The sequence below is a fragment of the Astatotilapia calliptera genome, chromosome 14 (genome assembly GCF_900246225.1).
Source record: "Astatotilapia calliptera chromosome 14, fAstCal1.2, whole genome shotgun sequence".
NCBI classification, from domain to species: Eukaryota; Metazoa; Chordata; class Actinopteri; order Cichliformes; family Cichlidae; genus Astatotilapia; species Astatotilapia calliptera.
In genome coordinates, this window is record NC_039315.1 from 23631917 (window position 1) to 23653251 (window position 21335).

The window sequence follows — 21335 nt, forward strand, 5'->3', positions numbered from 1 at the left end:
AGTGGCCTAGTTTAAATATCAAATTTAAAAGCCAACAATACATGCATACCTTTAAGGCATGTCAAATGCATCTTTAGAGAAAGACTCTGGAATTTGGGGGATTTTTTTTTTTTTTTTTTTTTTTTTAGAAATTTAGGAACTGTCTGTGCTTTTTCAACTGTCTACTGAGAGATTATGTGCAAATTTCCAAAACCTTAGGTGTGACCTTCGCCCCGTTTCCTTCTAGCCCAGAGTTTCTGCAACCAAATGTCCTTCTCCTAGCAAGAGAAAAGCTGCACTGGCCCAGCTAGAGCTGCACCTAGTTTTAATCAGGCTTTGGGGAGTGAAATATGACTCTGTTGAGCAGGCTGTACCCAAGCTCAATTCATCTGGTTTCAATCTTCTCTCCGCCCTCGTATGTGGCCGCGTGGGCATTCCTTTTCAAGACATGGTGGGGAGTAGTGCTGAGCAGCACAAAGGGCAAGCATATTTATTTGGAGGAGAGTGTGTGTGTGTGTGTGTGTGTGTGTGTGTGTGTGTGTGTGTGTGTGTGTGTGTGTGTGTGTGTGTGTGTGTGTGTGTGTGTGTGTGTGTTTCTGTATCACAGAACCAGACTGAGACTTACACAAACTTTCTTTTCTCAAAAATGCCACTGAGGACTATTGCTCTTGCACACAGATGCATTCCACACACCTTTAAATATATTAAAATAACAGAGTGGATATGTGTGCCATGTGTTAGTTCAGCTGCACACACATATACAGTGTAAGTGTGTTTTGTGTGTGTCTGTGTAGCAGGTGAATAAGTTTAGTGTCCTGCACGAATGGCCTTAGCTAATCATAAGGACAGATGGTAGGTTGGTCCATTAGTTCTCCTAAATGAGCCTAAGTGAGGCCTTTCCTGGAAACCTCACAGCCCCTGTTGACCTCCCTGGCCATCATACAGCCACCACTCTGGCTCTGTCAGCTACCCCACCAGTCAACACCTTTCAGCATACAGCTGCCAAAACAGACGTAGCATCTGCTCACCTCTGGGGAAATTGCAGCCATTGACGTGTCCTTCCACGTCAGTGGCTTGAACGGATAACTTACCTCTTTGTCCTCTACAGGAGCAGCTACGGCACGAGCGGCAGCAACAGTATCATCCTCTCATTTGTGTATGAGCTGTCCCCTGCTTTATTATTTTCCGCGTAACCAATCAAGTAAGAATGGCGTGTCAAATGCATACCATAAGACCGGCGACAGCCCTAATATGTCAGTGACGCAGCCAGCGCTGGGCGGATGAAGAGGGGGAGTTAGCGCCCCGTCTGTTTTCAATTAGCCGATGAAATGTACAACAGGGGAGCTGCTCTGCTGTGCTCAGTTCCTATTCTCTCGTGGATCCGGCGAAGTAAATTAGCTGGGAGAAGCTTTGCCGTCGAACCCCAGGTGAACTTGGACTTTAGACATTGACAAATAAACACAATGACCTAAATAATGGAAGCAAATCTGCATGTGAAGAAGAAGATGAGAAGCATCCAGAATCCCCACACACTCATGACTATGAGCTCCCCAAATGCAGTGTTTACATGTCCAGATTGGATCTTATATTGCCTCTAAAGCTAAACTTTAGTGCTGCTACAAATATAACACTAGCTGCAGACTTGTTTTCTTCCTATTCCCCTTGTTCGTCACGTGCCTGCAAACCTAACCATATAGCCCACTGTGGCTTTTATTATCTTCCCACAGGTTGTTAAACGTGTCTTTGAAACACAGCTGGGGCATTGAATTGCGTTTAATAAAAGCCAGGGGTGCTGTAGTTTATAGCGCACGAGGCAGATAGTATTTGAAGTTTTCATCGGTCGCAGATTATCGTGAAGCATCCATCATTTGTGCGACCACGATGCACCCCGCTTCTTGTGGCCATGCACCTAGTCAGCTCTATTTTCAACCTAATGGACATAAAAAAAAATTGCAGATTGCAGCAAAATGGACTTGGCAGCACAAAAGCTTATTAAGTATTGATCCACTGAGGTCAGTCCCCATGTCCAGCCACTCCAACAATGTGAGAGGAGTTCATTCACATGCTTGCCAGCCACAAATTGAGATTAGACCACATAAATAACTGAGGAAATTGAGGAACATTTTGTGAACAGAGAACAGCTCCTGCAGTCACCTGATGTGCCAGCAAAAGCTGTAGGAGCTGTTTATATGTGCGCTGTGGGCTTTATGGCTGTAGCATAACTAGTCCATCTGTCCTAACTCCAGCAGTGCTTAGCTGATGATATCATACCATTTGAAAGCTCAACAGGAAAGCTTTAAGTTGATCAGCAGCAGGAGAACCTGTCTTCTACAGTCTTTTAATGAATACAGCTCATCTTGTTTCTGACTGCACCATCTGTCAGGCATACGGGGTCGAACAGAGCTTGAAGTCAGCAAAGAACAGCCTCCGACTGAGTTATCTATTCGGCTGTGATTGTAAATACGCTAGGGATCTCTGTGATGTATATTTTTCACTCTTATTCTCAAACTCCTACCAACAAAACTCCTTAATGCTGCTGAGATCAAGGGATGGTTGAGCCCTGGGATCAAAGTTTGTTGAATAGAGAAAAATAAGAAAAATGGTCTGCACAGGAATGGAAAGATAGTTTTGTTTGCGTGGGGGAAAGGCAAATCTGATTTCTGCCAAAGCAAATATAATTTCTGTAACTGGATTTGCAGTTGTTTTCGTTTGATATCCCAAATTGCTGACTTACCACTTTGAAAACGAGCAATTGTTTTCTGTTCAGTCGAAGACCCATACGAGAGAGAATGAGTCCCAGCAAAAATATCCTCGGCAACAGCAGAGAGTTTAATTTCAGAGTGCTTTTTTGTGACTTCTTATATATAATGACTGACTGTCCTCTACTCCTCCATTAAAACGTGTTTCCTCAGTGGGGGATGCAGCAGGTTTATTCAAGGCTGCATGCATGTGCTGCAGGGAAGATGTGCCCTTTACACACATTCACACGTACCCACACACAGCTTCAGTCACCTTGGTGATATGTTTCTGTAAGACGTTAACTTCCTCGCTCTCTTCTTTGCTGCAATGCTTTTCTCAGATATGCAGACTCTCACGCAGAATAAAGCGACTATCCACACATGCTGGTTTGTTTAGTCACTGCCAGATGTTGGGAGGGTCTGATGTTGCACAGAGAGGTCACTGTCCAAGCCCCATTTGACTGAAGTGTGTTATCTGGCACAAAACAGACCATTTGACATTTGGACCTTGTTTAGTGTAAAGACTTTGATGGGGGGGGTCTTAAATGTTAAAAGGTCTTAAGTGTTTTTTGTGTGTGTTTGTTTGTTTGTTAGTTCCTTTAACCTGAATATAACCCTGTAAACGGTTTTACTCCACGCAGGCTTTTGGAGATTATTCTACAGGTCAGTCTCCAAGATGCATTGCTGTAATTAACATTTTAAATGTGGAGAGTCCTTTATAAAATGATGAATTGGTTTTCCAAAAAAAAAGAAGATGAAGAAGAAAGAAGAACTTTTTGCCAAAGACAGAGTTTTGTTGTTAAAGAGACTGGAGTTTGTCCAAGTCTTCTGCATGTCCGTCTTTCCACTTGGTCTTTTTTTTCATACAAAAGCCGCAGAAAGGTGGAAAGAATTACTCAAACTTCATGCAGTAGTGTGTCGTGTTTCAGTGTTCCCTTTAACTTTGATTATACAGTATATGTAAAATATGTGTTTATCTTCTCTTGGAAAAAAGACAAAACCAAAATTGACTGAATGGTAAAAGCAGCCTCCAGGCTGAAGAAAATGCTACAAAGGCTTTGAGAAGCCTTTGCTTTTTGGATTGTTTTAAGAGAAAAGTAGAAGACTTTGCAGTTGAGCAGCTACACCCAAGAGTGTAGGTTGTGCCACCAGATGCAGCAGTGTAAGCAGGTTTCACTGACTCGCTCAGACCCCTGGGGAATGATGTAATTATCTTTTTCCCATTTTCGTTTCTTCATTCTTATTTTGCTAAGGGAAAATGCAGAATACTTTGGGGGAATTAAAAGTGCCTGTTGTGAAACTAATTTCGGATCTATTTTGGGGATCTATCAGCGGGATGCTGATGCCATCTCTTGACATGACACCAATGACAAGGCCATGAAAGGTATGCTAATGAAGGTAATAACAGCATCACAAGGTGAGCATTTGCCACATCATTCAAACGTCGGTGGTATTTTATCTCCTTTTTCTTTTCCAATTAGTCTTCCTTCTCTTTTCCCATCTGCCCTCCCTCTGCAGCTTCGAGGGATTATTGTGGAAATTATTCTGTTCATTTCCTCCTAAACCCACCCATTACTGCTCGAGCCAGATTTCTTAGAAACTCCTCATCGAAGATGAACAGGAAACGGATGGCCTTCACTTTTACAACTTTTTGTGTAAAGCTTCAGTTTTCTCATTGATCTAGTGGCCCTCATATTTAATAGTGCTACAAATTAAAGAGGTTTAAATATTCAGATTGGCTGTACGAGCTCGTGATGTTGTGATTATTAATGGCCAGGCTTGTTGGGATTAAACTCTGCTTCACCAAAGACATCTGAGAACATGACACAAACATAACAGCACAGGATGCAAATGGTAACAGCAGTGCAAGAAGCCATCAGTTCGAAGTACTTCACATTTAATCAGTGCACGATACCTGATAAGTGGTACACAATATTTTATTTATATATATATATATATATATATATATATATATATATATATATATATATATATATATATATATATATATATATATATATATATATATATATATATATATATGAGAGAGTAGTAAAGTATTTAATATTGAGTGCTAGATACTTACTGGATCCTGATTTAAAGTTACAAGATTTAAATCAGAGGAGAGCTTTGAGATGACACGTTATTCTGGTTTCTTCCAGTTAATTATTTTCTTCAGAGGAAACCAATGAGTACACCATTTCCATTTGTAATAGTACATAATGCACCTTTTTTAAGAGGTTTTAGCTGGTGTAGTATTGTTTGAGCAGCAGGACGGTACAGAATACCTCTATATTGAAGAACAGACATAAATATTGTATAATAATTTAAAGGGCGGAAAAAAAGGCATCACCTGCATTCTTCAACTCCAAAAAAAAGCCTTGTTACAGCACTTAACATCTGGTTCATAAGTCATTGAATTTGAACCAGATGTTCAATATGAGTCTTAAATCAATGTTACCATGAACCCAAATACCAAATTACAATACCAAGGACTAAGCCAAGGTTGGTACTGCATTTGGAGTGACTGCTTGTCAGTGGTTAGGGATGCGATGCTTTCCATACAGTGGGGCAAAAAAGTATTTAGTCAGCCACCGATTGTGCAAGTTCCCCCACCTAAAATGATGACAGAGGTCAGTAATTTGCACCAGAGGTACACTTCAACTGTGAGAGACAGAATGTGAAAAAACAAATCCATGAATCCACATGGTAGGATTTGTAAAGAATTTATTCGTAAATCAGGGTGGAAAATAAGTATTTGGTCAATAACAAAAATACAACTCAATACTTTGTAACATAACCTTTGTTGGCAATAACAGAGGTCAAACGTTTACTATAGGTCTTTACCAGGTTTGCACACACAGTAGCTGGTATTTTGGCCCATTCCTCCATGCAGATCTTCTCGAGAGCAGTGATGCTTTGGGGCTGTCGCCGAGCAACACGGACTTTCAACTCCCGCCACAGATTTTCTATGGGGTTGAGGTCTGGAGACTGGCTAGGCCACTCCAGGACTTTCAAATGCTTCTTACGGAGCCACTCCTTTGTTGCCCGGGCGGTGTGTTTTGGATCATTGTCATGTTGGAAGACCCAGCCTCGTTTCATCTTCAAAGTTCTCACTGATGGAAGGAGGTTTTGGCTCAAAATCTCACGATACATGGCCCCATTCATTCTGTCCTTAACACGGATCAGTCGTCCTGTCCCCTTGGCAGAAAAACAGCCCCATAGCATGATGTTTCCACCCCCATGCTTCACAGTAGGTATGGTGTTCTTGGGATGCAACTCAGTATTCTTCTTCCTCCAAACACGACGAGTTGAGTTTATACCAAAAAGTTCTACTTTGGTTTCATCTGACCACATGACAGTCTCCCAATCCTCTGCTGTATCATCCATGTGCTCTCTGGCAAACTTCAGACGGGCCTGGACATGCACTGGCTTCAGCAGCGGAACACGTCTGGCACTGCGGGATTTGATTCCCTGCCGTTGTAGTGTGTTACTGATGGTGACCTTTGTTACTTTGGTCCCAGCTCTCTGCAGGTCATTCACCAGGTCCCCCAGTGTGGTTCTGGGATCTTTGCTCACCGTTCTCATGATCATTTTGACCCCACGGGATGAGATCTTGCGTGGAGCCCCAGATCGAGGGAGATTATCAGTGGTCTTGTATGTCTTCCATTTTCTGATGATTGCTCCCACAGTTGATTTTTTCACACCAAGCTGCTTGCCTATTGTAGATTCACTCTTCCCAGTCTGGTGCAGGTCTACAATACTTTTCCTGGTGTCCTTCGAAAGCTCTTTGGTCTTGGCCATGGCGGAGTTTGGAGTCTGACTGTTTGAGGCTGTGGACAGGTGTCTTTTATACAGATGATGAGTTCAAACAGGTGCCATTCATACAGGTAACGAGTGGGGGACAGAAAAGCTTCTTACAGAAGACGTTACAGGTCTGTGAGAGCCAGAGATTTTCCTTGTTTGAGGTGACCAAATACTTATTTTCCACCCTAATTTACGAATAAATTCTTTACAAATCCTACCATGTGGATTCATGGATTTTGTTTTTTCACATTCTGTCTCTCACAGTTGAAGTGTACCTCTGGTGCAAATTACTGACCTCTGTCATCATTTTAAGTGGGGGAACTTGCACAATCGGTGGCTGACTAAATACTTTTTTGCCCCACTGTATATGGACACAAAATGATAATAGTGTAGTAATCATAAATTACTGACATATTTCTAGTAGTAATATTTAAGTAAAGAGTTATTCTGGTTAGCAGTTACTAATTAGTGCTTTGGTCTTATTTGCTCCTTACACATTACTCAATAACGACTCTATGTACCTTATTGTAAAATGCTACTGACAAAAAATTCAATGTCAGCAGAGGGTTGCAATGGTCGCTGGGTGTGAGGCAAAAAGGATTATGGGATTTTATCCCGTCAAAGAGCAGCCTCCAGTCAGGGAAAACCAAACAGCCCGTTTGATTTCCACAGGCACAGTATATATTCATGAGTTGGACCTTGAAACTACAAGGAGACCACTATAGTGCGCCATATGCAAAACATATGTTTTAATGTGGTGTGATAACTTGGAACATTTAAAGAGACTTACCACTTAAAAAGATATGACTAAAAGAGAGGGCTGTGTTTGGATGAGTAAAGGACTCTCTCACAGAGCATGCATGGTGGCTCTTTTTGTAAGCGTTGCATTTGTTCTAACAACTGAAGGCAGCCTCTCGTCTGCTGAAACATGTTTTGCACATTCCTCAATTTTTCTGAAATATCAGAAAAGAAAAGAAAAGAAAAAGGGACAAGATGTGACCTATATTTAGAGATGTACCACACTCATACACTATGCTGTATATGTTTGGCATTTGAATGGCCCGTTCAGTCACATAGGAGAGCTGTGAGTGGAGGGAAGCTACAGCCTATAAAACACGCTGACCTGTGAGTATGTTGCCGTTGTCTCATGCCCTGTGCTCTTCTCCAAGTCAGCTAAAAAACACTAGCTCTATGTCAGCAGCATGGATGGATAAATGAGATTTGTATTTCCTGTGTGAGATTTTGCTAGTTAAATAGATAAAAGTTTGATGAAGTTCCTAATCCAGACTCTCCTCTTCCTCCTTGCCCTGTACAGGGAGTGCAGAATTATTAGGCAAATGAGTATTTTGCCCACATCATCCTCTTCATGCATGTTGTCTTACTCCAAGCTGTATAGGCTCGAAAGCCTACTACCAATTAAGCATATTAGGTGATGTGCATCTCTGTAATGAGAAGGGGTGTGGTCTAATGACATCAACACCCTATATCAGGTGTGCATAATTATTAGGCAACGTCCTTTCCTTTGGCAAAATGGGTCAAAAGAAGGACTTGACAGGCTCAGAAAAGTCAAAAATAGTGAGATATCTTGCAGAGGGATGCAGCAGTCTCAAAATTGCAAAGCTTCTGAAGCGCGATCATCGAACAATCAAGCGTTTCATTCAAAATAGTCAACAGGGTCGCAAGAAGCGTGTGGAAAAACCAAGGCGCAAAATAACTGCCCATGAACTGAGAAAAGTCAAGCGTGCAGCTGCCAAGATGCCACTTGCCACCAGTTTGGCCATATTTCAGAGCTGCAACATCACTGGAGTGCCCAAAAGCACAAGGTGTGCAATACTCAGAGACATGGCCAAGGTAAGAAAGGCTGAAAGACGACCACCACTGAACAAGACACACAAGCTGAAACGTCAAGACTGGGCCAAGAAATATCTCAAGACTGATTTTTCTAAGGTTTTATGGACTGATGAAATGAGAGTGAGTCTTGATGGGCCCGTGGCTGGATTGGTAAAGGGCAGAGAGCTCCAGTCCAACTCAGACGCCAGCAAGGTGGAGGTGGAGTACTGGTTTGGGCTGGCATCATCAAAGATGAGCTTGTGGGGCCTTTTCGGGTTGAGCATGGAGTCAAGCTCAACTCTCAGTCCTACTGCCAGTTTCTGGAAGACACCTTCTTCAAGCAGTGGTACAGGAAGAAGTCTGCATCCTTCAAGAAAAACATTATTTTCATGCAGGACAATGCTCCATCACACGCATCCAAGTACTCCACAGCGTGGCTGACAAGAAAGGGTATAAAAGAAGAAAAACTAATGACATGGCCACCTTGTTCACCTGATCTGAACCCCATTGAGAACCTGTGGTCCATCATCAAATGTGAGATTTACAAGGAGGGAAAACGGTACACCTCTCTGAACAGTGTCTGGGAGGCTGTGGTTGCTGCTGCACGCAATGTTGATGGTGAACAGATCAAAACACTGACAGAATCCATGGATGGCAGGCTTTTGAGTGTCCTTGCAAAGAAAGGTGGCTATATTGGTCACTGATTTGTTTTTGTTTTGTTTTTGAATGTCAGAAATGTATATTTGTGAATGTGGAGATGTTATATTGGTTTCACTGGTAAAAATAAATAATTGAAATGGGTATATATTTGTTTTTTGTTAAGTTGCCTAATAATTATGCACAGTAATAGTCACCTGCACACACAGATATCCCCCTAAAATAGCTAAAACTAAAAACAAACTAAAAAATACTTCCAAAAACATTCAGCTTTGATATTAATGCATTTTTTGGGTTCATTGAGAACATGGTTGTTGTTCAATAATAAAATTATTCCTCAAAAATACAACTTGCCTAATAATTCTGCACTCCCTGTATTTAACAGAGTCTCTATTTGACAGAAGATAAACAGTTGTGGGAAAGATTGGCAGGACTGGGAGATGATTGTTGCTTTTCCCTGCTGCTGTAAGGCTGTAAATGTAACTCAAATGCGACTTGTGTCTGTATGTGTAAAGTAGCGATATTCCAAATCATAGGTCCTGATGTTGAGGCGCTGATTTGCTGTCAGCACGAGATAGTCCCTTGCATCTGGAGTGGAGGTGTCTTTGTGAAAGAGTATCTACCCACATACAGCATAAATCATATACACCGGCAGCTGGGAATTTACATGAAATATAGATGTTTGCACATGACGAAAAAGCAGCATGAATGCACACAGCAGGAAATTGTCAGAAATTGTCAAAAAAGATAAACCAGCCGTCCCTCCTGTCTGTAGGGGCGGGGTGTGTGTGCATATGCTAACCTGTGTATAAAACCACCTTTGTGGCGGTATAATCCTTCATCCACACCAGTGATTGAGCTAGCATAAGTGGTCAAATCAAGGCATTGCACCATTCCTCCACCCCTCCCTCAAGCTATTTCTCCCCGCCCTGTCACTGTCCCACACCCCTCCACCCCGCCTCCCCCCACTTTCTGATGTGCCATGTTTGAGTACCAGAGGTCATAAGCGTCGGACGTGGCAAAGGCCCCAGCCAGGCTGATGTGCTGACTGAGGGGATATGGGGCTTGACTTTGGGCAGTGCGAAAGATCCGGGCCTGTCTTGTTTGTCTGTCTGTCCGTCTCACTGGCTACACTATAATGAGATTGCAGGGCTCTGTAAGGCGGATTTACTGGAGCACAACTCCCCCTAGGGTCTTTTCATAGAAATTGGTTCCTCCATATTTCACCCAAGCCTCTCACTCTCGCTCTCTTTGTCAAATGTGTCCTGCACTCACAATCTCTCTCCCTAAACCTCCCTCTCTTTTAGCTCCCACTTTTGTTAATTATGATTGTCTTCTTTCCTTCCTTTCTTTCTGTGGGTGAAGACCGAACGCAGTCACAAATGGAGGCACGAAACTGAACCAAGCAGAGCTGTAACAAGAAGGCATAATGAGAGAGAGAGAGAGAGATAGAGAGAAAGCGGGATAGAGGATATGCTTTGGGATATGGCACAAGCCAACATATCGCAAGCCCGTACCACATTTATCTCCCCCTCAAGAAGACAGTGTTTATTTAGATGGTCTTTTCCATGCCCCTATGGAATCTTATAAGGTCACGTGAAAGCATGCACGCTGCTGTGACCAGGGATGTTACTGAAGCTGAAGGTTATATGGCTCACTTTTCTTTTATTATTCTTTCTGGGTCACCTTAGCTGCAAATTGAAGCCCAAGGTCACGAGCCCATACCAAAGCCAAACAGAATTTCCATAGTGTTTGCAAATCTGCCACAGAGATTAATTCTGATGTGTCTCATAGCTGATGTGTTGATGTTGACACAAATGATGGGGTCTTGCAGTCCAGCCACCCCAGCTGTGCACACGGTGAATGAGGCCAAACCAAATGCAAGCTCAAACTCACATCAAGGCAAGCTTATTTTGGGAGCACTGTGTCATCCATTCCACAGCACAAAAGCCCCTCTGCAAGACCATAAATAAATGGGAAAGTGGGTAGCACGGACTGCATATCGACCAAAAAAACCCCGTCTGATTTGTCTGCCAATTCTTTCTGTTAAAAATGAAAAATATTTTCTGTCACAGATGGAAAAAAATATTAGGCGTTTGCTTTTTGTTTCATTTCTAAGGAATAAATTAAATACCTGGAACTGAAAACTTTACTGTTTGATGATAAAGGGAATATTTAACACCCACAAGTCAACGTTAGTGAGCTGACACAGGTCGCTTTTTTGAAGGTCAGTTTAGAGACAGTTAATGAAAAGTAAAGTACTTTGTGTGGGAAAAGATGGCAATTCCCCTCATTCTTCAGACACATTGGCCCTATCTATCTTTCAGGGGAACTCTTCCATTTACAGAGCCTACAGCTGAAGCGGTGGGCAGTTAAGGATGAGGTGGGAGGCGAGGAGGGAAGCACAAAGCTCTTATCAGGCCAGCTACACAGTGCCGGGTTCAGCCCCAGGCTGCTGATGACTGTGGGAGCACCGATTACAGAGGCTAGCCTGAGGAGGGGAGTGGGCACAGGTCTCCCAGCAGACCCTGTACCACCATCAAGCATTAACTCGAACCATCAAGCTCAACCAGCTGTGCATTCACACATGGCCTGAACTTTCTTCCTCTTGAATATTTTCTAATGCTGCAAAGCCCTCACTCTCTTTTCTGACATTCAAAGCAATATCAGCAGGGAGGCTAACAAGATGAATAACCCCTGAAAATGCTGCATTAAAAAGTCATGAAAGGGGATACCCTTAAGGTGCAGAAGCTTCTCTGTGAGGAGGGGTGGCCCATCCTTTTCTGCTGACTAATGATTTGAACTGGGCAGGTGGGCAAGCAGAGCAGAAGGACCTCAGCAATTTGTCCTGTTGCTCCTCGGGTGCCAAAGGGACACAGAAGCTCTCAGCCAGCCACAAAGTACTTTCAATTCCCTCTCTTTGTTCCTCCAAATGGCAAATTCCAATTGGAAACTTTACATTTAACTGGCAACGAGTAGCCCAAATCTTAAGTTTAGAATGTGGGACTCGGAAAATCAAGACATAATGTTGAGGATTCACACTGTGCACAAGCTTTTATTGCCACTGGATGGCACACTAGAGCATCAGCTTCTCAGAGCAAAACAAACCTAACCAAGAACCCCAGTGAAGCCCTTTAGCAACAGGCATGAATCTATCTTAGGAAAAAGTTGTGTCATATGTGGTCTTGTACCTTTCTTTGTGTTTTTTCACTGGAGAAAAAGTGGAAAGACTAACTTCTGCTAAACGCTTGGGTTTGCATATAAAGTGGCTTTGGAGGTTACTTTCTATCCAGCCTCTCATTCATCTTTTTCTTAACTTCTTTCCCTACTTAGGGTGGTCAGGAGTGAAGCATAACCTGGCTGACGTCAGCTAAAGGCATGAAAAAGTGACGGGCTATCAAACTGAGACTACCAAAATTTGAAATCACCAGTTAACCAAATAAGCATGTCTTTGGTTTATTGGAGGAAAGAGGAGCAAGTACTTTCTAGTCTTTTTATAAACACAGAAAGGTCCTAGATCCGTTAATATACATGTCTCTCTGGCCATTAAAACATGGAACAGAGAAGCTACAATACACACCTAGGAATTGTGGCACAAGTCTCAGAAAAAAATCAAAAAAATTAGGAATAATCTGTACACAAACCACAGCATAAAAGCCTCTAGCTTAAAACTGTGTTGTCCCTCTTTGTGCTGCCTCTGTGAACGCCTGAACCCATGGTTTCGTTAGGAAAGCACTGCATCCTCCCAAGATGTTCAGTGTTAATCACTTCCCCATCGGGGGGGGGGGGGTTTCTTAACACCGCCGCCGATGCGCACAACCTTTAATCAAAACTTGAAGAGCAACTGAACTCAAGCAGATGACGTCATCTCAGCAAGGATGAAGCTCTTTAAGGAGAATTAGTTTCTGTGAGGTTACTCTTCATCTCTTTGTGTGCTGTATCAGCACTGAGTCACCCGTTTCACAGCACTGAGCTGACATTTTCATTGGCCCTGAGATCACTTATGGGATAGGGCGTTAGCTCCTATGAGGGTGAACCGGTTCACAAGTGGACAGGCGCCCAGTAAGCGCTGATGCATTCACATGGCTTCCCGTGGAACGTATATGAGGTTATATTCTAAACACAAAACTATTCTGTCAGTCAGTATCAGCATAACAGACAAAACAAAGTGCACAGCTTTCATTCAGATGTGTGTCCCACACTACGTTTATTTATTCTGTTCAAACAGCAGGCCATGTTGAGTGTCTAGTAAGGTGGCATGATAATGAATAGGAGCAACAATATTTACACAGTCTGAACATTTCACTTCAAATGAGCATCTGTTAGGCAGGATAACTTTAATTCCAAGCAGTCAAATTCCCCTGGAGCTATATGATTATTCAGCACAGCACACTTAAATTAAAGGCAGGTAGTTAAGATGAATATAGCAGGGCCAAAACTGTACGTCACACGTGAGTGCGTAAGCACAGTCAAGCTCTGCAGTCTTTCTAAACATATCTCACCATTGCACCACTGCTTCTTGACACACACAGTCCAGCACATGCACGAACGCGAGCACGCACAAACACTATCCACAGTTTCACTTTCCCAGCATCCCCTGTGACGCCTCTGGCTAATTCCATTCAAGCCCTCTAGGCTGTCCAGCATCCTCCAATAAATTAGCCCTGCTGCTCCCCCACTGATACGCAGGCCACACTAGTCTGGCCAGTGCCCAGAGTCACTCACTTGTGCACACACTCGCAATTACTGCTACCTTTTACTGCGACTGTCGGTCTTAACTGAGTCGACAGTGGGAGTTTTTGGTATGTGCGTTTTCTGTGCGGTTGGGACTTTCCATACTGACATTCACTGTTAATGGGAAGGTGGCCTGGGATAGCTTTTGGACTTTTTTGCAATGGAAGTGACTCATTAATTGTATCTTTTCGGGGTTTTCTGGCAGAATTGTCCATGTGTCAGATGTGTCGGCACAGTACCCATCCATAATTCCCCCAAACTGCAGCTGTGAATAGCTTTTTTTAGTATTTTTCCTTCAACTCCTCAATCAAACTTTATTCCCTCTGAACAGAATCCATCTGTTCTGTCTCCCTTCAATATTTGGATGTATCCTCGCACCCGGTTTCCTCTATCATTGTGGTTTCGCTTCCTGTCCACAGCATCTGTCTCTTGCCTCAAGCTTAGATCGAGCTAGTGACCCCGTCTGACATGTCTCTACCTCTGTCTCAAGTTTTTTTCTCTCTCTCTCTCTCTTTCTCTTGTTCTCCCTCAGTTCTAGTTAGCCTTCTGTCAGTGGGGGCCCAGACAGAGATGAAAAAGGTCGTTGGGGACAATGCCACCTTGCCATGCCACCACCAGTTCTCATCATCCGTCCCTCTTGACATTGAGTGGCTACTGCAGAAACCAAACTCCCCACAGAAAGTGGTAAGATTGTATTCCTTTTTTCCCTGCATTTAATACAGTTTAGAAGCATCTGAATTGTTAAAAGTCCCTGCCGTCTTACTCTGCCATGACTTGGGTAATATTTAGTAGTTGCTGCAAAGTTATTGCAACACCAAGACTGACCTTTACTGGGATGAAATGGCAATGACAGTGACATTTAGGCTAAAAACCAGAAGAACAACATGTGAGGTATATGTATAGACTGTATATGCCTTGCATAGTTTTTCTTTTCTTCCTCTCTTTCCACTTCCCTTTTTCACACACACAAAAAAAAACATTTTAGCTTTTCTCCATTTGGGTTACGCTTGCTGATTTCCAGCAGGACCTATAATAGTTGCACATTAACACAATCCCAAAATTACTAAGGCACTTCAACTTTCAGTGGCATTCACAAAGGAGCAATTGTGTTCACCAACACATTATATATTTCTAACCTTGGCACTTTTACTTTTAACTTTTTTAACTAGTGGGAGATAAACACTGTAACAAGTGGAAATAAAAAACAAACCTAATGACCTTTTCATTACTATCAAGCTGACAAATTCGTCTTAGTTTTGTAAAATATGTAATTATAGAGGCAATTGAAGATTACAGCTGCAGCAACCTTCCACCCCAAAAGGAATTGAAATCAGAAATTAGACCAAACAACAGAATCAGGTTCAAATCTACTATTTAATAAACATACAAGGGCTCACGTGCAATCAGGCATTCAGGGACGCAAGCAGAATTGGCAAGGTTGACAGGAAACGGTCTCAAAACAGATCATACATGAGAACTCTCTGAAAAGTAGTCAAAATCAGCAGTCAGGTAAATGCAATAATCGTACACTGTGGGTACAAAGACATTCTGGCAAATATGTCCAAATGTTTTGGGGCAAGGACATAAAGTACTTAGTTTTGTGCTTCTTTTCTTGTTTTGTTTTTTTGTTTTTGCAGAAGTGTATAGGCTTTTTCTGGAAATAGTAAAATTCAATGCTTTAAAAAAGGAAAACATCTGTTAAACGAAATAAAGAAATTCCTTCATTTTAAAGTTTTTAAAGGTTTAAGTTTTTTTCCCCCTTTGTGTGCAGTCACACTGAATTTTAAATCAAGCAGTCAAGGTGTGCTTTAAGTGCAGTTTCAGCTTTACAAAAAGTATTGCATTAACTGTAAAGGAATTACAGCATTTATAAAAAAAAATTCCCCTTGTTTGTATTTTAAAGTTTTAGTTGGCACAATAAAATATTCTAATTCTGGCTTCATAAAGTCTATCAGCCTGTACCAGGAGGATAACTGAAATCTTTAAACGGCTAATTTGGTTTTGTTTTTTAAAGCCTTTGATAACATTCTGGTATAATTTCACTGGTGTTTGAAAAACCGCCATTTTTTTCACTCAAATTGAGCTTAGAATCTCATAAGAGAGCGCGAGAGAGCAAAACATCTCAACAGCGTTCTGTTGGAAGGAAGGGACTTCCATTTTCTTCTGAACCCATTTCTTCATGCGCTCTTGCGTTGGCACAGAGAAAGGAATGAATAGCAAAGTGTGGAAGGGAAGCGGCGGGGCTAGGAATGAAAGAAAGGGGGAAACTGGTGGCTTACACTTTGATTATTCAGACTGGGGCTGCCACATTGCGATGAATATTTAACGGGAGGATAACATTGAAGGCACCATTAATTAAAATCAAACGTTTGAAAATTTGATTAGGAAAGAGACTACGCCTGTAGCCGAATGAATAAATCATTCTTTTGTTCTGCTCCAAGGCCGTGTTGAGATGGAAAGAGCATCTTGTCAACATTTAGCCTCTGTTAGCAAATGTACAGGCTACATGTGTTTAAGACACAGAGGGGCACAAAATTCAACTCCATTTAGTCAGATGAAGAGTAAAAACAAAAAAACTGCCCTTCTCTCACTGTTCTCAGCTGTGTTGGTCTTAGATGATGAGAGTTACTCAAAGACGGCATTTTATAGCCTATCATAGTGTAGTTTCAGCAAAGACCAGCGATGGTTAATAAAGATGAAGTTATTAATTTCATTTCCATCCTTTCTTGGGAAATTGCTCCTGCCACAGTGCCACATTAGTTAGTGCATATTGTGTGTTGTTGCTATTTGCTATGCATAATTGCTGCCCTTCAGCATGTAAAACTGAAGATATTGAACTGGCATTATTGCGAGGACAATTATCGTCCACAGAGATGATAAATATATTAGTAGTAGAGTAAAATGACAGAGTCATTGTTGTATATTTGTTTCCTCTGTGTATTCTTCATTGACTATAAAATTATTTATGGAAAACACTTTAAAAACCGAACAGCTTAAATATTTGAATGTTAGCCACACTGTTCATATAATCTGCTTCCAGTAATCTTTAACAAGCTGCTTTGATCAGAGCAGCAATTCTACTGTGTTAATGTTTTTGATAAAATGATGTGATATAAAAAATTCTATATTGTGCTGTGCAAAAGTTTTGAGCCACCCCTCATGTCTTTATAGTTTGCTTCCAAGGAGCCAGACTTTCTCCAGGCCTTCTGAAGGTCAAAGTTTTTCTTTGGACATGTTTCAGTCATTTTCAGTCCAGTCCTTGTACCTTTTTCAGAATTATGCTTTTTGTTTGTTAAGCATAAAACAGGCGCCTGACTCAAGAATGTTGCATCTGCACATAACAGACAACTTAGCAAAGAAACTAAAAACACATCATTTGTTTCCATTTATATACTTAAACCTATGAAAAGTGCGCGACATTCACATGCAGAAATTCTGCCAAACTGTATTTTTGCACCAACAGGGTGATTCCCAAAGCTTTATTAGCTGAAAGCTTTCCAAATCTCCTCATCATGTACAGAATTGCCTTAAAAACATTTGAGGAAACTGGACGAGTAGCTGTCATTAAGTCATTTGAAGGGAAACAAGGAGAAAAGACTGAAGCATGTCAATGTTTGCTTCAAACTGTCCACAGTAAGCATGGGGAAAGTCAGGAGAACAGTACAAGAGTGAGCGTCTACAGCCATCTGTAAAGCAGAAGAAGCTTTTTCATGGTTTGGGGTTGCATTTTGTCATCATTATCATCATTTCATGACCTGTGTGAAAAAGCAGAGACACTTAATTATTTGTGTACAGTATTTTACTGAATCAACAAAACACCTTGCCTTAATAGAACAATTCACTAACAGACCGTACAGACATTACCAGAAGCAAAAACACATATACACATGTAGTTTGGTTTGTGAGTAATTAATGTTCTGATTTCATGAAGGCAACAGTTGCATGCCCACAGGACAGGTACAGGTATGCCCTTTTTTGTTTTGGTGTTAGAGCCCGGTTACTTTCTGTGTGTAGCTGTGGCACAGTGATATGTTTCTGTTTGCATTCATGGTGTGCCACATGTTTGGTAAACGGCAAGTTTGTGAGTAGGTTTGGGTATATACGTGTGTGTGTAAATGGCCAGTCATCACCTGTGATCACAGCAGGTGCCCCTGCTTCTTAGGCACTGATGCGCTGTGGCACCAGCATTTAGCGGTCCCCATCTGCAGGCTCTCACTTGCCCTGAGTAATAGGCCACTGTGACAGCTGTGTTTGTTTCTGTTTGTGTGTGTGGATAAAGCAAGAGCGTGAGAGAGCAAAAGACACACAAGGAAAGGCTAGAAATAAACAAAGACAAACTGTAAACAGCCAGGGAAGAGAAAATGAAAGCTTTCTGGTGCAGGTTTACAGATGCTACAAACTTCAAATTAGCTCATTTTTTTCCTTTGAACACCCGGTGTCTGCAAACATCAATGAACCTTGGTGGTAAATAGAAGGGGAAAAAAGGGAGAATCAAACAGATTATGTCAATCGCAGGCTCTAACAACAACATCTTTTTGCGTACCTACAAGGAATTTCCGATTAAGGTTATCAGTGTGTTGAGTCCAGCACTCCACTTTGTAAGTGTGGGGTGCCGGTTCATACTCTTTCTTGTAGTCAGAACAGCGGGTGCTCAGGTTGATCTGCCTGGTCTTGGAGTCCTGGTGTTCTGCCGTGTCAAGTAGCTGGTGCTCTGTTGTTTCCAATGACTTTATGAGATTTGCTTATGTGATGACTAGTAACTACATCTTATGGTCTTTCATGTAGCACATGTTTTATTTATGTAAAAGTTTTTCTGTTAGAAAAAACTGCTATTGCAGGAGCTAATGGGGATCTTAATAAACTAATTAACTAACTAATCTCGGTTGCTATGACACCTGAGCTTTCATGTTGCAGAGAAGCAGGTAATCAGCTAGGAGCTCAACAGCTTTGTGCCCTTATGGGGCACAAAACCTTTGTGATCAGGATTGTCCTGCCCTATGTTAGCACCTGTTGTTAGCACCCCAGTTATTTATGCTGCCACGTGTTCTGGAGTGCTGTAAGCTTCTTAAACTAACAGGCATGAGTCGTGTGAGGTACTGGTACTGCCCAGCTATTTTGTTGACCTTTGTCATTGATTTTGTTCTGAGAGGTTGCTGTGGTCTGCTCTTAGGTCCACCAGCCACTTGGAGTTGGAGGCTTTATGACACCACATCCTTGCTCTTACTCAGTCTCAGCTGTGGTGAGATCCGTCCTTGTCCCATTGTTGCCTATCCAAGGTGTTATGGTTGCAGCTGGGAAAACACCTTGGATAGGTCTTTGGAGAACAAGCCATTTATTCTCTCTGGTTGTGTATCCCTTTAACCTAATAGCCAGTGTTATGAGCCTTTGTTTGGTACTTTGTAGAAGCTCTGTTATGAACACATTGTTATCCTGTTATGGATATCTGATCTCTGTGATGATGCCTATCTCCAGCTCTGATAGCCAACTGTAATAGCCAATATCCTTCTGGGCTTCCTCCACAGGCACGCTCTGCACATATTCTTGAGCTTATAACCAAATGTTTCTATGATTACAGTGGCAGTAGCATACACAAACTCACTGGTTTATGTGATACTGGTAGTGGGGGTGGTGAGTGAAGCTGTGTGACTCGCAAGCATTTTTTCTGAGGGGATTTACCTTTCTACCTTAGCTCAAGAAGTAGAGCAGGTCATCTACTAATCAGAAGGTTGGCCATTTGAGAACCGGCAGCTCCAGTCTGCATGCCAAAGATCTTTGGGCAAGATACTAACTCCATGTTGCTCTCCAATGCAGCCATTGGAGTGTGAATGTGTGTGAATGAAAGTACTAAAGCATAAAAGAAAGTGCTGGTGTGAGTGGCTGAATGAGGTATGCTGTATAAAGCGCTTTGTGTGCTCAAGTAGAGTAGAAAAGCACTATATAAGAACCATTTCATTTAAAAGGGACTAATCATTGAGAATTATGGTGTTTGAAGCCAAGCCTGATCATAATCTGACTAAAATGGCCTAAAAGCTGATTTTTACCTTTTCCATTATTTTTTTTTTTTACATTTTTCTTTTCAGTTTTATTTGTATATCCTTTGAAAAGGGGAGTTACAAACGTGTCATTCTATAGCCATTTTGTATCATCTGTATGATATTATGTACTTTGCTGTTTCTGAAGTTGTTTTCTGGTGACATCACTTTTAGTGCCACTGTGTGCACTTTAATCTTTTATCTTAGGGCCAGAATAATAAAATAGAATTGTTTGGGAGGGTGTTGTGGGGGTTTTTTCTTTTTCATTTGACAGCTTTATTTGTGGAAACACCATAAAGAGATAACAACACTCACAGATAATCAGCTAAATGAACACTGGCAGGATACTGGCATTCCAGCAAATGCATTCATTTGTAAAATATTATTTCCCAAGTGTTAATTAAAAAGTGATTGTTAACAATGTTACCCATGAGTGCTGGTATTCTGTTTTTCTCAAGACTGTGCCTCCAGAGAGGAACTACGTGGAACTGTCTTAACTGAGCATACACAGCCATTAGAGCCATGTTATTTAAAATGTAAATGGCAGCCTACTAGTGAAATATATCAAGGGTAATACTGTTGGGACATAGGAATTAAGCGAACCAAATGTGCTGTTAAGAGATGAAAATCTTATTTGGGGAATTACTTGCATAAATCAGTTAAGAAATGACATCACCAGCTGCTAAAATGTTAGTACCAGGTCCAGGAAGAAATGGGAGAATTCCTTCAAAAGAAAGATAGAATCAAGATAAGTAGAACCGGAGCAATTATGAATCAGTCAATCCCTCGCTGTAATACATCAGGAGTTTTTTCACTTGTGCAAGAATTTCATTTCAGACAACAGTCTCTGGTCTGAACTAAATCCTTGATTATCTTTTCTTTCTCCACATCTAGATTATTACCTTCTTTGGGGGAAACGTGTACATCAGCGACCCCATGGATACTGAGCCCAACCATCTGTCCTTTGCTGGGGAGTACCTGGGTGGAGACGCCTCCCTACTCATCAGTGACCTGCTGCTGAGCGACACGGGGGAGTACTACTGTAAAGTCAAGAGTGGGGGAAAGTACCACTGGAGCCAAGTCAACCTCATTGTATTGGGTAAGTGTGGATACATCAATGCACGTGCGCATACCATTGGGTTATGAAGAAATTCATTTGTACATGGAAAATCCTCATACACAAACACACATACACACACTTCTTACACACACAGACCTAATCACTGGATCATTAGCCTGGCACATTTCCTCTGTCATGCTGACTGATCTAATGATTCAATTTGATTCAGACAGTGTGATTTGATTTTGTTCGTGCTGTTTGGGTCCATTTGGATTGGTTTGTTGATGAGGTGAGACCAGAAACATGCAAGTAGGTTTGGCAGGGCACAGAAATGATTGAGTTAGAGACTGCATTACATGGGCAAATTTCAAGCTAGATTCTAATGTACTCGTGTCCTCTATGACATATACAGTACAAGACAACAGACCAGTTTGATGTTCATCATGTTAAAAAGTTAGCTTACATCAGTTTAAGTACAGATAAGCTACTTAGAAATAT

General features: G+C 41.7%; 1 protein-coding gene across 1 annotated transcript in view; it reads left to right on the forward strand.

Moving 5' to 3' along the window:
* clmpb (CXADR like membrane protein b) overlaps positions 1 to 21335 on the forward strand; it is a 96745-nt gene that overhangs the window by 49395 nt on the left and 26015 nt on the right. Inside the window, exons 2-3 of the mRNA XM_026193119.1 lie at positions 14278 to 14429; positions 20672 to 20876. Of these exons, the coding sequence (XP_026048904.1) occupies positions 14278 to 14429; positions 20672 to 20876 (357 nt within the window). The remainder of the gene's footprint in view (positions 1 to 14277; positions 14430 to 20671; positions 20877 to 21335) is intronic.